The sequence below is a fragment of the Podarcis muralis genome, chromosome 2, assembly GCF_964188315.1.
Source record: "Podarcis muralis chromosome 2, rPodMur119.hap1.1, whole genome shotgun sequence".
Taxonomy (NCBI): Eukaryota; Metazoa; Chordata; class Lepidosauria; order Squamata; family Lacertidae; genus Podarcis; species Podarcis muralis.
In genome coordinates this window covers 111,557,748-111,576,845 of record NC_135656.1, presented here as the reverse complement: position 1 = coordinate 111,576,845, position 19,098 = coordinate 111,557,748, and the positions used below count along the sequence as shown (strand labels likewise).

At 44.3% G+C, this 19,098-nt stretch overlaps 1 protein-coding gene across 1 annotated transcript; it reads left to right on the top strand.

Annotated features, from left to right (window-relative positions):
• Positions 1–15,897: 15,897 nt before the first annotated feature.
• LOC144326763 (vomeronasal type-2 receptor 26-like) lies at positions 15,898–18,965 on the top strand. Its single transcript, XM_077923550.1, has 4 exons — positions 15,898–15,927; positions 16,695–16,925; positions 17,897–18,565; positions 18,936–18,965. Exons 1-4 carry the CDS (start codon positions 15,898–15,900, stop codon positions 18,963–18,965), a joined length of 960 nt encoding a protein of 319 aa, XP_077779676.1.
• Positions 18,966–19,098: the final 133 nt, after the last annotated feature.

Below are 19,098 nucleotides of genomic sequence, written 5' to 3'. Positions count from 1 at the left end.
TTCTCCTCCTCCTCCTCCTCCTGTGTGCTGTTCTGGGGGCTTTCCTGAACCTCTGATGTTGATTTTCAGGGCACAGAGAGAAGAATGAAAACCCTGTTGTGCTTGAAGTACTCCTTGCAGCTACTTCCCTTAACACAACTATTTAGTGGAATGCAGCCCTGTGGGGAGACTCAGAGCTTATAGGGTTAAGCAGCTCAGAGTGAGCGTCCTGCCCACTGGGGGGATGGTCTCCATCCAGGGATCTGTTCTTTGGTCTGTGTGTGTTCAGTTTGGTTTCGGTTTTGACCAACGAAGGGAGTCATCATGCCAGTTTCTCCTGGAGATGTTGATTTATTGCTGCTGTAAATTAAAGCTTCTTTGATTAGAGAAGCCACGTACGGACTCTTTTCTGCATTGCATGCTTGCGCACAGAGCACACACTGTGTTTACTCTGCTACAGTCCGGCAAGCTGAGTGGCAGCAGAAGTGCACTGGACTCCCTCATTTTCCCACAGGTTATGGGTGCTCCAGGTTATGGAGTTTTTCAGCCACGCCTGTGCTGTGTCTGTGTGCGAAGAGCATCAGAGAAGTCCAGCTTTGAGATCCTGCCATGCTGTGTGCTGAGAGCATAGGCAGAGGAACTCACTGGTGAAGGAGGACCTCACTGGAGATCGCCTTTTCAAGGACCGGCTGGCAGGAGAGTGAATAGGCTAAGCCCCAGGGAAGATGGGAGAGGCTCAGGAAACCTTCAATGTCCCATTTGAGAGGCTCAGTGGGCACAACTGGGAGGATTGGTCCGAAGAGTCAGGGCCTGGCTTACAGGCAAGGGGCTTTGGGACTACACAGAATGCCCCAGTCCCTGCACTGGCTGGTGCAGCTGCAGCGGCAAGAGTAACAGCCGCTGCTGCGCTGAGGAGAGACCAGAGAACGATGGGTCTACTGGTGTTCAGTTTAGACTCTTCCCAGTTGCCTCAAGTTGATGGGGTACGGACCAGCCAAGCGATCTGGCAGGCTCTAAAGAGAGTGTACCTACACACTACAGCAGGGGCCAAGATTCATGTGACAAGGAGTCTTTTTGAGATGCGTCTATGTCCTGGCAGGCCTGTTAGAGACCACATTAGGCATATGCTGGCCTTCCCAGAAGAATTAAAAGTTTACATTCTTCTGAGTTCAATGGACAAAAGCTATGAGAATTTGTGTTTGACCCTTGAAGCCATGCCAACAGAGCAGCTGACACTGGAATTTATCATGGGGAGGCTGTGTGATGAGGAGCAACGCTGGCAGACAGATGGTGGTCAGGCAGGCTAAGGCTATCCTGCATCCAGAAGTGGGTGTGCAGGGAGAAGTGAAGTAACAGTGAAAGCTTTTTCATCTCGCCACTGTTTCCATTGTGGCCTGGATTCCATTTGATTAGACAGTTCCAGTGGAGCCACAGGAAGCCTCCTAGATCGTTTCCCAGGGCAACCAGATTAGAGGCGCTGCCAATTGTGGGACAGCTCGGAGAGGCCCCAAGAGAACCGACAGAACATGTCATCACACCACCACCTGGCTGCTTCTATGGCAATGGTGAAATCCTGCGACCAGGACCAAGTGCTGAGCTGGGTGATCGACAGTGGAGCAAGTCACCATCTGATGCCCTCTGTGGGTCTTTTGAGGAACTGCAGGGCTGTGACGACAGGAAAAACTGTGATTCTTGCAGATGGTTCCAAGTGTAAATTAACTGTGTCTGGCTCTGTTTATGCTTCTTTTTTACAGGCGGAGATTGAGGGTACGTCATGCCAGAGATGCAATGCTGTTTGCTGTCTGTTTCTTCTCTTGTCCGTGATGGTTTCAAAGTGTGTTTTGAAAATAATGTGTGTTCCATTTCCAGAGGTGGGCACCAACTGGTCATTGTTGAATGCAAGAGCAGGCTGTTTGTTCTGGAAACGCCTATTACAGGTAAAGGTCCCACTGAGCCAGCACAAGCATGGTGTGCTAACGTTCCTTTTTTAAAAAAAATATTTTTATTGCGTTTCTTTTCATAGTTTTATACATTCCAGACAGTACAGAAAGAAAGAATACAAGAAACAATTTTTTTTTATAAAAAAGAAGAAGATATTAAAGAAATTGTAAATATATAATCATTCAACTTTCAGTAAATCCCTATTGGACTTCCCCGCACCTTCCAGATCTGCGTTCTTTGAATTAACAATGTCAGCAATTTGTTACCTTATTTCACACCTTGTTGTAACTTTCAGTTATTATGTATCCAAATTCAATATATTGTATCTCAGTTCTGATACCTTTAAAATAAACATAATACGTTTGGTTCACATTGTCTCCTTTTCTCATTTATCACTTATTTTACCATTTACTTAATCATATTTGCTAAAGCATAACATTTCCTAATCATGCACTATCTTAAGATTCATACAGCTTATAATATTTTTGCAAATAGTCTTTAAATTTTTTCCAATCCACCTCAATTAATTCTTCGTCCAAATCTCGGATTCTGCCGGTCATTTCGGCTAATTCCATGTAGTCCATCAACTGCGTCTGCCATTCCTCCAGCGTGGGTAAATCTTGTGTCTTCCAGTTCTTTGCGATGAGTATTCTTGCTGCTGTGCTAGCATACATAAACAAAGTTCTGTCCTTCTTTGACACTTTCTGGTCTACCATGCCCAGCAGGAAGGCCTCTGGTTTCTTAGGGAAGGTATACCTAAATACCTTTTTCAATTCATTATAAATCATTTCCCAGAAGGCCTTCACTTTTGGGCAGGTCCACCAGAGATGAAAAAATGTCCCTTCTGCCTCCTTACATTTCCAACATTTATTATCAGACAGGTGATATATCTTGGCTAACTTGACTGGGGTCATGTACCACCGGTATATCATTTTCATAATATTTTCCTTCAAGGCACTGCATGCCGTAAATTTCATTCCGGTGTTCCATAATCTTTCCCAGTCTTCAAACATAATGTTATGTCCAACATCCTGTGCCCATTTTATCATGGCAGATTTAACTGTCTCATCCTGTGTATTCCACTTAAGCAGCAAGTTATACATTCTCGATAGTATCTTAGTTTTTGGTTCTAACAATTCTGTCTCCAATTTCGATTTTTCCACCTGGAAACCAACTTTTTTATCCATTTTAAAAACCTCTTGAATTTGAGCATAATGTAACCAATCTCGCACCTTATTTTTTAATTTGTCCTGGCTCTGCAACTTCCAATTGTCTCCAATTTTTTCAATTATTTCCCAATATTTCGGCCAATAGGCCTCCATATTGGGTCTTTTTCGAGCCTTGGCCTCCACCGGTGATAGCCACCTCGGGGTTTTACTCTCTAATAAGTCTTTGTATTTCATCCAGACTGCAAAAATTGCTTTTCTGACAATATGGTTTTTGAACAATTTATGAACTTTAACCTTGTCGTACCATAGGTATGCATGCCAACCAAAAGCATTATCAAAACCTTCCAGATCTAGGACATCAGTGTTTTCTAGCAGAAACCAATCTTTCAACCAGCAGAAGGCTGCAGATTCATAATATAACCTCAAGTCCGGCAGGGCAAACCCCCCTCTTTCTTTCGAATCAGTTAGTATTTTAAACTTTATTCAGGGCTTTTTGCGCTGCCAGACAAACCTAGATATATCCTTCTGCCATTTTCCGAAACATTCCACTCTGTCCACGATCTGTAGGGTTTGAAACAAAAATAACATTTTCGGCAATACATTCATTTTTATAGCTGCGATTCTACCCAACAAGGAAAGTTTCAATCTTGACCAAATTTCTAAATCCTTTTTAATTTCCAACCAACATTTTTCATAGTTATCTTTAAATAGGTTCAAATTTTTGGAAGACAAATAGATCCCTAGGTATTTCACTTTTTTGACCACATTTAATTCTGTTTCTCTCTGAAACCCCTCTGTTTCTGTAGGTGTCAAGTTTTTGGTCAAAACCTTAGTTTTTTGTTTGTTCAACTTAAATCCCGCAACCCGACCAAACTCAGATATAAGTTCTAGAACTCTTTTTGTACTGGGTTCTGGCTCCTGTAGTGTCAGGTGTGCTAACGTTCCTGTTCATGATGGGTGCCATCATCTGTGGCACAGGAGAATGTCACACGTCAACTGGGGATATGTGAAGAAGATCCCAGGTCGCACTGAGGGGTGCAAGATGAAAGCATGTGCCAAGTACCTGGATTGCAGGGCCTCCAAGGAAGCTAAGGTTCAAACGTGCACTTATTCTAGGTCTGACAGGGTAACCACAAAACCTTTTGAGCTAGTTCATGCCGACCTTTGCAGCCCTGTGCAAGTTGCCAGTCTAGGTGGGGCCAAATTTGTGTAATCTCTGGTAGATGATTTTTCCTGAAATGGGTGGGTGTTCATTCTGAAGCACAAGAGAGAGGCTGCTGCTTTGGTGAAAGACTGGATCACTGCAGCTGAACTACAGTTCTCACTGCAGGTCTGAAGCTTTCAATCAGATCGTGGTGGGGAGTGCACTGGGTCTGCACTGCAGAACTTCTTCCACCAGAAAGGGATACGCCAGAGGTTGACAGTCATGCATTCTCCTCAGGAGAATGGGGTGGCAGAACATCGGAACCGAATGCTGCAGGAGACAACGGAAGCCATGCTTTTTGATGCAGGGTTGCCCCAGCACTTTTGGGTGGAAGCGTGGAAGGCCACGTCTTTCACTTTGAACCGCTCGTACAGTTCTGTAGTAGGGGACATGCCCTATTTTCTGCTGCACGGTAAGAAGCCCAAGGTGCATTTCTTCTGTGTGTTTGGGTGCGAGGCTTGGGTCCTTGTACCAAAGGCCAAATGCAGAAACGGTGACCCTAGGTCCCAAAGAATGATCTTTTGTGGGTATGAGCCAGGGACCAAGGGGTGGAGATTTGCCTATCCAGAAGGCAATCAGTCTAGGATTCTAGTCAGCAAGAGTGCTGAGTTCTGTGATCAAAGTGGGTGGACGTGCATCCATAGGAATCCTGACATCCTCTCAGAGAGTCTGCTTGATTCTGCTGAGGAGGGAGAAGCAGAAACTGATCCTGCTGAAGATCAGATCTCTGACCAAGGGCAGGAACATGAAAGGACATATCCTAAAGCTGTTAAGCTAGAGCAAAGGAGTGCACCTTCATCACCCACAGGTCCAGTTAAGAAGTCCAGAAGATGCAGTAAGTCAGAGGGGGAGTCCTCTGAGGGCAAGGAAACTCTAGCTGGCCCTAGTGGGTCAGAGGGAGTACCTGAAGTAGTGCCCTGGCATTCAGCTCGCACTATGAAGGGAAAACCACCTGAAAGGTTTTAGGTCACTAGCGTGTGGGTTGGTATGGCTCGATGTGAACCAGAGAGCTTTGAGGAAGCTCAGAAAATTCCTGAAGCAGAAGCCAGGAAATGGCATGAGGTGATGAAGAAATAGCGGAGCTCAATGCAGTCTCTAGGTGTGCTCTCCATCACGACGCTGCCAGCAGGCAAGCAGGCCGTGAGCAACCGTAGGGTTTACTGTCTTAAACCTACAGCGACTGGAGAACCACAGTACAAGGCTAGACTAGTAGCCAGAGGTTTCAAGCAGCAGAAGGGGCTGCATTACACTGAAGTGTATGCTCCTACTTCCAGAAGTGAAACTCTGCACATGCTCTTAGCCATTGCTGCACAGAGAAGTCATCAGGTGCATCACTTTGATGTGGATGTAGCCTATTTGAACTCAGGCCTGAAGGAGGATCTGTACATGCTTCCTCCTCCAGGGTTTGAGGGCAATAGGCCAGATGCAGTGTGGAAGCTCCACAAGTCCATTTATGGTCTGAAACAATTGGCCAGGAACTGGAACTTGTGTCTGAATGAAGCCTTGCAGAGCATGGGTTTCAAGAGGAGTCTTGCTGATAGCTGCCTGTACCTGAAAGGGTCAGGAGAGTCACAGGAGCTAGTTTCAGTGTATGTAGATGATATAATCTACATGGCTAGGACCGAGAAACAGGTGCAAGGTTTTGCCAAAGAGCTTGGAAAGCATTTCCAGCTCAAAAACCTAGGTCCGGTGAAAATTTATCAGGTTGATAGAACCCAGGACGGCAGCTTCTTGCTCAGTCAGAAAGGCAAGATTGAGCAGTTGCTTGAGAAGTTCAGAATGTCTGAATGTGCAGGGGTCAGAACACCCATGGAGACAAGCTACGTGAAAGACAGTCAGCTTGGGGAACTTGCTGAGTTCAAAAATGCTGAGATCTTTCAGCCAGCTCTGGGTAGTTTGCTGTCTCTTTCCCAGTGGAGCAGACCTGACATAGCATTTGCTACCAATCTGCTCAGCAAGGAGGCTACAAAGCCAAGTGTGAATGCCTGGAATGGTATCAAGAGAGTGCTGCGGTACCTGCAGGATACCAAGGATTTCTGTCTCAAACTGTCAGCTGAGGGTGAAGCACAGCTCACATGCTGAACTGACAGTGATTGGGCAAATCTGGAAGACAGGAAGTCCTTGTCTGGGATGGTAATAAAGTCTGGGGAATCTCTAGTTGAGTGGAAGTCCCGAAAGCAAAGTCTCATTGCACTTTCCTATACTGAAGCTGAGTTCAGTGCGTTGTCAGAGATTTGTAGGGAACTAGAATTTTACCGGTGTTTGGTCCAAGAAATCTGTGGGGATTGTTGTTTGCCCATCACTGTTTGGGAAGACAATCAACCATGTCTGAAGTTGTCAGAGTCTGGACAGTTCAAGTCCAGAACCAAACATCTAGACATCCGTTTCCAAAATGTGTGTCAGAGTGTCCAGACAGGCTTGGTGAAGCTGAAGTTCTGTCCAAGCCAGGAAAATCTGGCAGATGGGTTTACTAAACCTTTAAGCTTCCAGAGACACAGTGAGTTCTGTGCACGTTTGCTTTTGGGGTAAGTGTTGATGCTTACGTGCCCCCAGCAGTGCAGGATGAGAGGGGGTGTGAGGAGACTCAGAGCTTATAGAGTTAAGCAGCTCAGAGTGAGCATCCTGCCCACTGGGGGGGATGGTGTCCATCCAGGGATCTGTTCTTTGTTCTGTGTGTGTTCAGTCTGGTTTCGGTTTTGACCGATGAAGGGAGTCACTATGCCGGTTTCTCCCGGAGATGTTGATTTATTGCTGCTGTAAAATAAAGCTTCTTATATTAGAGAAGCCGTGTATGGACTCTTTTCTGCATGCTTGCGCACAGAGCACACGCTGCATTTACTCTGCTACATTTTCTCCCTCATTTTCCCACAAGCCCCACTGTGGGTAGCTTCCAACAGATTGAATACATTAAGCATAGTAAAACCTCAAACATTAAAATCCCCCTGCCACTGACGAGAAGGCCCTCTGCCCGGTTCTCTGTAACCTCACTTTTCACGGCGACGGAACTGCCAGAAGGCCCTCAGAGCTGGATCTCCATGTCCAGGCTGGGCGATGGGGGTGGAGACCCTCCTTCAGCAACACAAGGCTGAAACAACAGAACTGTGACCAAAGGGTTATGGCCTCCAAGTTGGCCTGGGCCTAAGACCCTGTTCTTATTCATTTGCTTTCACACATTACGCTCCTCTTAATGCATCATCAACAGCCCCTCCCCCAATTTTTGTGCAGAAAAGTAGAACATGTGAAAACCCTCCAAGTGTCCCTATTTCCGTACTTACAGTCCTGGATTTAGAAAACCCATACTGGTTTCTCATTTGATCCTGGAATGTCCCTCTTTTCCTTAGGACATCCCTAATTTCATCAGAGAAATGTGGGAGGGTGTGGAGTTATGCAACCCTGAGCCAAGAAAATAAGTAACTATTCAGCCTTTAGAATACATCTGAAGGGAGCCCTGTATAGGGAAGTTTATTGTTATTATTTAACACAGAGCCTAGGACTTGCTGATCAGAAGGTCGGCGGTTTGAATCCCCGCAACGGGGTGAGCTCCTGTTGCTCGGTCCCTGCTCCTGCCAACCTAGCAGTTCGAAAGCACGTCAAAGTGCAAGTAGATAAATAAGTACCACTCCGACGGGAAGGTAAACGGTGTTTTGGTGCGCTGCTCTGGTTCGCCAGAAGTGGCTTAGTCATGCTGGCCACATGACCCGGAAGCTGTAATCCGGCTCCCTCGGCCAATAAAGCGAGATGAGCGGCGCAATCCCAGAGTCGGCCACGAATGGACCTAATGGTCAGGGGTCCCTTTACCTTTACCTAATGTTTTATTGTGTTTTTATATATGTTGGAAGCCTCCCAGAATGGCTGGGGCAATGTAGTCAGAGGGGCAGGGTATAAACAACAACAACAACAACAACAACAGAATAGAAAGTTCCTATTCTCATCCGAGAAATGTTGGAGGGTATGCATGTGCCCTAGTTTTTAAAATGTACTTTACTAATTGCTAGATAATAGATCAAGTTGATTTTTCACTTCTCCCAACTAGCATTTTTCAAAAACTAAACCCCAACAGTTGACACTCACTTAGCACCAGCAATGCTGCAGCATTAGGACCGCCATAGGTTAAGGCAGGCAACCAAAAGCACAGGTTAAAGCAAAGGACTACTGAGCCAGACTTGTTGTTGTTTAGTCGTTTAGTCGTGTCCGACTCTTCGTGACCCCATGGACCAGAGCACGCCAGGCCCTCCTGTCTTCCACTGCCTCCCACAGTTTGGTCAAACTCATGCTGGTAACCTCGAAAACACTGTCCAACCATCTCGTCTTCTGTCGTCCCCTTCTCCTTCTGCCCTCCATCTTTCCCAGCATCAGTGTCTAATGGGCCACAAAATGGGTCTTCTCTACTCTGGATGGTTGAGGATGGGAGCCCTACCTGGAGATGCAGGGATGGGGACGCATGTACACGCAAACCCCCATTTACGCCAGTCCAACGTGTGCTAACTGTGCATATGCGCATTGCGCTGAAACCGGAGGTGACTCCAAAACTTAACAAAAACACCACCAAAAAGGGAGGAATGGGTTGTTTGCAGGATATTTCAATGGTGCATTGCAGTAGGTTGGACTAGATGACCCTTGCGGTCCCTTCCAACTGTACAATTCTATTATTCTATGAAATATACATGATTTCACTTAAATGTGTGATGCCTTGAAATGTAACTGCTGTGTAAATTGGGAGTTGCCTGTACTTGAAAGAGCTATAGCCCCTCCATTGCAACGCCAATCATTCTTTTCTTTCTTATAGAATATTTCCTACTAGCTTGATATGCTCATAATGTCTGGAAATATAGAGTGCACATTGTGTAAATCAGTCCACCGAAAATAAATGTGATTGTTTCTCTGTTGGAGTTTGGAAGGTATTCATTCCCTTCCAACCTTAGAGATTTGAGCCATGAAACTAGACAGCACGCAAACCCACATTGAGTGGTCTCTCAAACGTAATTTCTCCAGATACGCACCTGCACATGGAGCCATAGGGAGAATTGAGGATGCTGCAGTGTATTCTGTCCCTGATCATTATCAAAACCATTGTAATTATTATTATTTTTTTAAAAACACACCTCTGGGGATTGTTCCAAAGATTGGTTTTGAAACTGATAATAAAAGTGCCAGAAGCAAGAACAACATGTAATAACTTTCTATACCCACTGTGAAAAGGTTGGTGCATAAATATCACCTGGGCCACAGAGAGCCTGGTCTCAGATTCAGGGCAGGCAGGGACTATGTGCAGATGAGGTTTAATATAAGCCCTTGATTCTGAAGCCACAGCTGGACTCCTATGTGTACTGAGAAGTCACTGGATCAGATCTGAAGCTGAGAGCAATCCGGGCAGAGGGGACCAGAGGAGCACACAGGAAAATGATGTTCCTCCTCTTCCTAATTCCCTCAGTATTGCTGCTGCCGCCCCATTCCTGCTATGGGAGGCTGAAGAGGAAATGCCAATTCAGTGTGATAAGTGATCGAAAGGATGAACTTAATTATTATAAGCCAGGAGACGTCCGCATAAGTGGTATCTTGTCTACAGCCATTGCTTGGCCATACCTGCAAGATTTCTCTAAGTCCCCTGCTATTTCCATAGTGTAGGTTAACATTTTCTACTGCTACTCTCCACTGTGATTCCATGCTCTCCCATTTTCCTGATGTCTTTTCCTGATAAATTAGACCTCAAATTTGTCCTTGTTTGACTACAGGGGAATCCTATTCCCTGGGCAGTGCATAGCCAAACCTTTCTCATGCAGCTGCCTAGCCAGGTAACAGCAGCCACTGCTTCCCCACTGCCTGTAGTGTACCTCAGGACCAGGCTACTCAATGTGGCTGAATGGGCTCTAAGGTGCTTCTGCTGTTTGGAAAATGCAGCTTTCTAAAAGAAGCAAAGTAGGGTGAATTAATTGTTTTTATTTTGATTATGTACTTTGTGGTCTGATTTTATCCTGTGTAGCATCCTAAGACCTGCAGGTATAGGGCAGTGTATAAATTCAATAAAAAAATAATAATTAATATTATTATGAATGATAATTTTATTGGAAATATATCTTTTTTTAAAATAACCTCCAGCAATTTGGAATAGTGGAATGGTGTGTTTGTGAAGGCACTTGTGCAGCGAAATGTACTAAGTAAACAGGGGTTCTGCAAATGTTTTCAACGGTAAAATGTTGGGAGGGCATGGAATTTCAGCCGCCACAGTAAACAGAGGTTCTGCAAATGTTTTCAACGGTAAAATGTTGGGAGGGCATGGAATTTCAGCCGCCACAGTAAACAGGGGTTCTGCAAATGTTTTCAACGGTAAAATGTTGGGAGGGCATGGAGTTTCAGCCGCCACAGTAAACAGGGGTTCTGCAAATGTTTTCAACGGTAAAATGTTGGGAGGGCATGGAATTTCAGCCGCCACAGTCCACAGATGAAATAACCTTTCAAAAGTAGCTTCCCAGATCTGAAGCTGGCTCAGAAATGGAATTGGCATTATAACACCCCCTCTAATACTGAATGATAGACAGGTTTTTTTAAAATGGCTGGCTGGAATGCTTGCTAGTGACAGCCTTCTCCAACTACTTTTATTCATTAAAGATCTCCTCAAAGGAGTTTAGGGTGCCAGTTATCCCCATTCTCTTTATTTAATCCTCACTGCAACTCTATGAGCTAAATGAAAATGAGAGACATTAACTGACCAGGATTCTCATGGCTGATTGAGATTTGAATCTGGGTCTCCCTAGTCATAATTCAGCCCTAAGAACAACAGCAAAGGGTCTCTGGGGCTGCACAATTATGGTATTCCTCTTCCAATATCATGAATCCCCTACCATAGAAAAGGGCCGCACATTCAGTAAGTTAAAAAATGGATTACTTACAACCCCTTCAAATGTCATGAAAGTTGCACAGTCAGTAAAACTTGGTTTAGGTTTCTAAAGGGTGAAAGTTCCTAGGGTGTTGGCATAGAAACTCAAGAGTGGCTTGTGAGAGCCATGCGGTCTGAGCTGGAGCAATGAGCTCAAGTCTCTTCAAACGTTCAGCTTCTCCGGTAGACTGCATGGGGACTCATCTCCTCCCAATGTAGGGGGAAGTGACCTCACTAAACCTGGCAGGACAGCTTGGTGTATGGCTTGAAGTTCTTCATGCATTAATTAGACTTAGGCCTGTAGATTATCTGAGACTGGTTATCCCACAAAACACAGGCCCTCGGTGCATACCTAAAGCTGAACAATGCTGGGACCAGATGAATCTCTGCAGAGACTGTGTTTCCCAACCAGAGAGCTGTTACTGAGATCACAGTCCTTTGGTTCATAGGCCCATGGACTTCCTTTGAGGATGAAATATGTAGGAAGGTTGTCCTAACAGATCTTGCATAGCAGGAAGGCTGATATGGGGAGAGGTGCTCTTTCAGATAAGTAGCTCCTAAGCCATTTAAGGTGTTCTACAGCGTACCCCAGACCCTGAACTGGGCCTGGCAGTTAATGGGCAGCCAGTGCAGATGTTCCTATTTCTGGGGGAAATCCAAGAAGTGGGGAGGGGAACCCCCACTGTTGCTAACAACCCATTTGCAATAGAAAAAATATCCATTTGCTAATAAACACCCCACCCCCAAATAAAAATCTGGAGGCACCCAAACACAGAGCTAGTGTTAGTATGGTTCTCACAGCAAAATCCAAATATTTCTACTGGTTATCAATTCCCTTCTATGAAAATATGCAGAAAACTGAACACTCTTTCACTGACTGAAAATCTCATAACATCTGTTTTTCTGCAGTCAGGATTTACAGAGATATTGGCACATCCTGCCCTTCTTGTTTACTCTTCAGGAGATCAGTCGGAATCCCAGGCTCCTGCCCAACATCACCCTGGGCTACAACCTCTATGACAGCAATTTCAATGGAAGAATGACTTATGAAGCTGTGCTAGACCTGCTGTCTGGTGGGCAGAAGAATGTTCCAAACTACATCTGTGAAAAACAGAATAAGCTGCTGGCCGTTCTAGAAGGAGGTGACTCTGCTATTTCCAGCCTCATTTCAACCATTCTGAGCATTTATAAAATCCCACAGGTATGAACTGAGGGAAGGGGTGCCTGGGTTGGGGGCTGAGCCAATATCCACATTACAATGACTGTATATAAAGATGTGTCTTTTTGTCTAGGGTTTCTTAGATCCTACGTTTGTTTTCTGTTATGACTGAATTACGGGGCTAGGTGTTTTATTTTGTTTTGTTTTTACTTTTGCTTTTTTGCAGCTCTGTTGCATAATTCTGCTTTATTGTTTTTATGTTGTATTTCCATACACCACTTAGGGGTTAAGCTGTATGTCTGAGTCCTTTCTAATTTCTGGATCCAGAAAGGATTTGGTTGTTAGAATTGCTAGGCTAGCTTCTTGGTCTTATTCTTTGGCGATCACTCATAACCAAGTAAAATTGTGACTGTGGCGGCCAATTCTGGATCCCCACATCCTTCCACAGTGGGGACCTAGGTTTCCAGGTGGGAGCTGATCACAGTGAGGATTTTCTAAATGTGTCTTCCTCTTAGCTCTGTTTCTCCCTGTGGTCCTGGGTTCATGATTCTTCAAAGTCCATGACACCTTTGGTAGAGGCAATTCTCCAATGGGAACGTTCGCAGGCCAGTGTTCCCCAATTTTCTGTGCTCATACTGCATTTTTAAAGATTTGCCTTTAGAGTGTCTTTAAACCTCTTTTGTTGTCCACTGGTATTTCACTTTCCATTCTTAAGCTGAAAATAGAGTAGTTGCTTTGGAAGACAATGATAAGGCATCCGCACAACATGACCAGTCCATCAAAGTTGATGTTGAAGAATCCTTGCTTTGACACTGGTGAACTTTGCTTCTTCTAGTACACTGACATTGGTTTGCGATGTGTAAAAACTTTCAGAGACATCGTTGATGGAATCTTTTGAGGAGCTGGAGATAGCGTTTATAAGTGGTCCATATTTCACAAATGTACAGTAAAGTTGGTAGTACAATAGCTTTGTAAACAAGCATTTTGGTTTCCCTGCAAATGTCCTGGTCCTCAAACACTCTGCACTTCAATCGGGAGAAAGCCACACTTACAGAGCTCGGGTGATGCTAGATTTCGGCATCAGTGTCAGGCCTTGTGGACAGATAATTGCCCAGTTAGAAGAGATAGACATTTTCCAACACTACACCACTGAGTTGGATTTGTAGTGCTGCAGAGGGGTTATTTTGTGCTTTGGGTTTTTGAATGTTGAACGATAAACCAAGCTTTTTTTAAGCTTCTGCAAAGATATTTAGGATGGTTTGGAGGTCATCCTCTGAGCGTGCAAACACTACGTTGTCATCAGCATACTGAAGCTCTAGGAGGGAAGTTACGGTAACCTTTCTCTTTGCTTTCAGCCTGCTCAGATTAAAGAGCTTTCCATCTGTTCGATATATGATTTCTACTCCGGTGGGGAGTTTCCCTTTGACAAAGTGTAGGATCATGGCAATGAAAATAATGAATAGAGTTGGGGCAATGACCCAACCCTGTTTAACACCTGACCCCACTGTGAATGGTTCACTTTGAGAGCCATTGTTATCTGCGATTGTTGCTGTCATATTATCATGGAGGAGCCGAATGATGTTGACGAATTTATCTGGGCAGCCAATTTTCAGAAGGACAGTCCACAGGGCATTACGATTTACAGTGTCAAAGGCCTAAGTCGGGTCAATAAACGCCATATATTATTTACACAGACATACAATCTGAGCCTATGATGGAGGGGTTCACAGCATTAACACCCTAAGAGGACCTTTCTTCTCCCAAACCTGCAGGCCTTGAATTATAGCAGAAGTCAGGCCTGCCTTTCTCTCGGTCTTCCCAGCCTGCAGCTTTGCTTCCAGCTTCTAGCTCACGTAATTACACTCTGCCTTTTGTATTTCTAAGTACCACTGAGTTGAGGGAGGTGGGCCCAGCCATTTACTGTCTGGCACAGAGCCACTCCCTTAGTGTCCTTAACGGTCCATACTTGTGGGGCCATTACCAAGAGCTATTCAACAATTTGAATCTTTGCTTCGATTTCCTGGATTGAGGAATTAGAAGGGTTTCTGAATACAGCATACTCACCCCCAGCACTACCAGGCTCATAACACTGCATTTCACTTTGTGCATTTAGCTCACGTAGAGTACCACATTTTGGAATGTGTGCTCCAAAAGCAGGCAATATACCTTTTAAATACATAAAAATCTTGGCTCTCAAGTTCAGATACAACTAACCAATCATAATGACGAACATTTTCTTAGTTATTCACGGGTTTAGGTTTTTAAAATATTTTTTCAAATTTATACATTTCATTAGTTTTACAATCAATTAAACAGTTCAAAATTTGACGTCCTTCTCCCTCTTTTGCAGTTCCTTAAATTTATTTTTTAATACCTTCTGCATATCCAAGTTCATTTAACTTGCTCATTTATTTATCTACTGTAAATATATGCTCTTAGAAAACTGCAGGTTATTATATTAATCCTGCTAATGTTTTTATCTGTTTACAATTTATCTGTAAATATTCAATAAACCATTTCCATGCTTTTATAAAAAGTTTGTTATCTTGATTTCTCATTCTTCCAGTAAGTTTTGCCACGTCTGCATTTTCCATGAGTTTTTGCATCCATTCTTCCTTTTCTGGGATTTCTGCTTCTTTCCACTTTGGGGCAAGTAACATTCTTGCTGCTGTAGTAGCATACATAAATAAATTTCTATAAAATTTAGGATGTGAGGGTGATCTGGCTGCAACATTCGTCACCCCATTGTTGCACTTGGTCTTGGAAACAAAACAAAAACCCAAACTCTTCCTTTTTTTCCTAGGTCAGTTATGGTTTTGCTAGTCGTGCATCAACTGATAAATCTCAGTTCCCTTTCTCCTATCGGATGATCCCAAAACAAGAACCTCCTCACCTGGCTGTGGTCAAATTGCTCCTGCATTTCAAATGGACATGGATCGGTCTCATTGCACCAGACAATGACAATGGAGAAAGGTTCATGAGGACCTTCACAGCTGCGGTCACAAAGAATGATATTTGTGTGGCCTTCTCAGAAAGTATCAAAGAAACTGAGGCTTATAATCCAAAGCACCTGAATTCATTTCTCAGACAGCATGAAGTCAATGTAGTTGTCTACCATGGAAGTGTTCGATCCACTTTTATTGTAAACGTGTATATCACAGAAAGTGCGAAAATGGTTAAAAAAGCAGTGGGGAAAGTCTGGGTCTCAACAGTTCTTCAGGATCTCACTTTGAGTCTAATAGCTCACTATGATCCCTTGGGTGTCCCTGCGTCTTTGTGCTTCTTAATCCAGACAAAGAAGGCAAAATATGAAACATTTGAGCCATATGCTCCTGAAATCATCCAGTTTATAATGACAACATTTAAGTGTTCTCTTTCAAATAATTCTGAGCGAGTCCAGAAAAGATGCACAGAGAATGCAAAACTGGGGACCTTGTCACAAGAATTTACTGAGAGAATGTTGTCTCAAGACAGCTACTGTATTTACAACAGTCTCCAGGCCATGGCAAGTGTCCTGAGTACTGTATACTCATCCAAACCAAGCCAGAGGGCCGTGGTGGGAAGTGGTAAGATGGATCTTCAAAGACTACAGCCGTGGCAGGTAGGATGTTGTGTCCCACCCTGAGATCTTTCAGTGAAGAACAGTATATAAATCTAATTAATAATAATAACAATCCTTTCTCTCACACACCATCAAGCATTAGCTCATTAATTAAATACATATTTGAGGACATATTGAAGGTCTGGACAGAGGTGATTTTTCGAACCTGTATCTGAGGCAAACCCGTTTTGTCAAGTTTCTGATGCATCTCTGAAATATACTCGGAGTCGAGTGTGGATCCTTGTAAAGGGGGGGGGCGGTTATCTCCTCCTCTCTGGGCAAGTTTTGGGGCAAAATTCCAGGACCCAGCAGCCTGCCCCTCTTTCCCAAAGTGGAGGTGGTGGAGACAGCAGCTTCCAATGAGATCTCCCCAGCAGCTGGTGCCACTGCCAGGGCTGCTTCTTTGCCAAAGGCCTCCATGTGGGCCTTGCCTCTTGGCCTTCCGCTACCCAAGGCAGGGTCCTCGTCCACAATATGGGTGGGCTGACTGTAGCAGACAGATACCTGTGGGAAAGCAGCAAGCAGAAAAAACTTCTATGGTGGTATAATGATACTGCTAGTTGTTGTTTTCAATCTTTTTCTGATACATAAATAATAAAACGTAATTGCGTTTTGTATTACAGTAGTAATGCTCAATATCTCAATGGGCTAATGCACCTAGCTGAGTCCTTGAGGGACTGCACCATTGCTCCAAGTGGGCAAGGCTCATGTATGCAGATTTGTTCCTCGTTTGCTAATTGTGGGTGTGTTTTCCTGTACCATTTTAGCTGCACTCTTTCCTAAGAAACCTCCACCTTTACAACTTTTCCATGGACGGAGCTTATTGGGATGAGAATGGGGAGCTGGCAGCTGACTTTGACATTGTCAACTGGGTGGCGTTTCCCAATAAGTCCCTTGTTGGGTTGAAAGTTGGGAGTGTAGAGAGATCAGCATCACCAGAGAAAATCAAGTTTGCCATTGACCAGAATGTCATTGTGTGGCCCAGGTGGTTCAATCAGGTGGGTGAAATAATTAATCACATCTTATTCTCTTTGATACCTCAGACCAAGCAATACTATGGTCTTGGACTGTCAGCAGCAAACTGACACCTACATATCTTATGCTGCAATCCTAACCCCATTGTATGATTCAATCCTAGCTGCACTCTATGGCTCCTCCTATCCACAAAGCCCTAACATCTTCTGCTTGATGCTTTTTCTCATTTTGGCTAGAACGTGCCTCTTTCAAGGTGTACCAAAAACTGTCGTCCAGGATATGCCAAGGCCATTAGGGAGGGAGAACCAATCTGCTGCTATGCTTGTGTTGAATGCATGGAAGGAACAATCTCCATTCAGGAAGGTAAATGTCCCTGAAAGGATATTTAAGAGTTGACTTTTCATAGTAGAAAATCACCTTCAATTCTAAGCATTGGTACCTATGGAGGGGGTGTCTTGCTCCACTAAAGGAGCTCAATGGAATATGCTGGCCCTTAATACTTTTATTCTGACCCCAAATTATAGCCCAAAATTGCTTCAAGGCAAACCGACAACCCAAAATACAGTAATCAGTTAAGAATCACAGAATTGTTGGTATGTAGTAGACTATGGAATGTCTTTTTTTTTTTTTTTATAATAAATTTTTATTAGTTTTCCATAAATAAAGAATAAACAAAACAAAAACATAGACATAAACAAACAAAAACATGACTTCCCCATACCACCCCTTTTCTGCATTCTTGTTTCAAGATTTTTCAGCAACCCTCTGATCATAACTTAAATATATTTCATGTATTTAACTTCAGTTAGTTATTAATACAACTGTAGTTCTTTATCTCTTATAACTCTGAGCCCCTAATTTTCCAAATTACAACAGTTTTTAAGATAAACTTTAAATTTGTTCCAATCTTCATCCACCGCCTCTTTCCCCCGGTCTCGAATTCTGCCAGTCATCTCTGCCAGTCCCATATAGTCGATCACCTTCGTCTGATCAGAATTCCAATCTACACAGAGATCAGTGTGTCCCCAAGATTATACATTTCTTGTCCTACGAAGAACCTTTGGGGATGATCCTGGCTTCTTTTGCCCTGCTTTTGTCCCTCACTGCTGGTTTTCTTTTGGGAATCTTCATTAAATACTTTGACACACCAATAGTCAAGGCCAACAACAGGGACCTCACCTACTTGCTCCTCGTCTCCCTCCTGCTCTCCTTCTTGTCCTCCTTCTTATTCATCGGTCGGCCCCAGAAGTGGACCTGCCTTCTCCGACAAACTGCCTTCAGCATCATCTTCTCTGTGGCCGTGTCTTCCCTGTTGGCAAAGACCATCACGGTGGTGGTGGCCTTTATGGCCACAAAGCCAGGGAGCCAGATGAGGAAATGGCTGGGCAAGAGCTTGGCCAACTCCCTTGTCTTGTCTTTTTCCAGTGTCCAAGGGGGCATCTGCATGGTCTGGCTGGGAATGTCTCCCCCCTTCCCAGACTCCGACATGCACTCCCAGCCTGGGCAGATCATTCTGCAATGTAACGAAGGCTCTGTTGCCATGTTTTATTCTGCCCTTGGCTACATGGGCTTTCTGGCGGCCGTCTGCTTCACGGTGGCTTTCCTAGCCAGGAAGCTGCCTGGGGCCTTCAACGAAGCCCAGCTGATCACCTTCAGCATGCTGGTGTTTTGCAGTGTTTGGGTGTCCTTTGTGCCAGCCTACCTGAGCACCAAGGGGAAATATATGGTAGCCGTGCAGGTCTTCTCTATCTTGGCCTCCAGTTCGGGGTTACTGGGTTGCTTCTTCATCCCCAAGTGCTACATTATTGTCCTGAGGCCAGATCTGAATAAAAAGGAGCATCTGATGGTGTAACATAAAAACCAGTGCTTGTTTGGCATAGCACTGCAGGAATAAAACCAATGAATGTGAATTAATTAATTGATTGATCATTTCCCGATATGCCAATCTAACATTCTGTGTCCTGGGTGAGTGTCTACCAGCTCCATCTGGTACACTGGCTGACACCCAACCTGCCTGCACACCGTCTCCCCAGAGTGGTACATGCGTTGGTTATCTCCTGTAGGGCCTTGAAAATGACTCGGAAACTACAACTAATCCAGAATGTGACAGCTAGACTGATGACTATGAGTGACTGCCAAGAGCACATTACTCACACGCAGCGTAAATTAATAATGTAGAGTCTTCTTCAGTAAAAG

Bases quoted from the DNA above. Each gene is read 5' to 3' on its own strand.
- LOC144326763 (XM_077923550.1), top strand. From the start codon at position 15,898: ATGGATCTTCAAAGACTACAGCCGTGGCAG. The intron at 16,926-17,896 runs GTGGGTGAAATA...TCGTCTGATCAG, and splicing joins GGCCCAGGTGGTTCAATCAG to AATTCCAATCTACACAGAGA. The intron at 18,566-18,935 runs GTGTTTTGCAGT...CCGTCTCCCCAG, and splicing joins TGATCACCTTCAGCATGCTG to AGTGGTACATGCGTTGGTTA.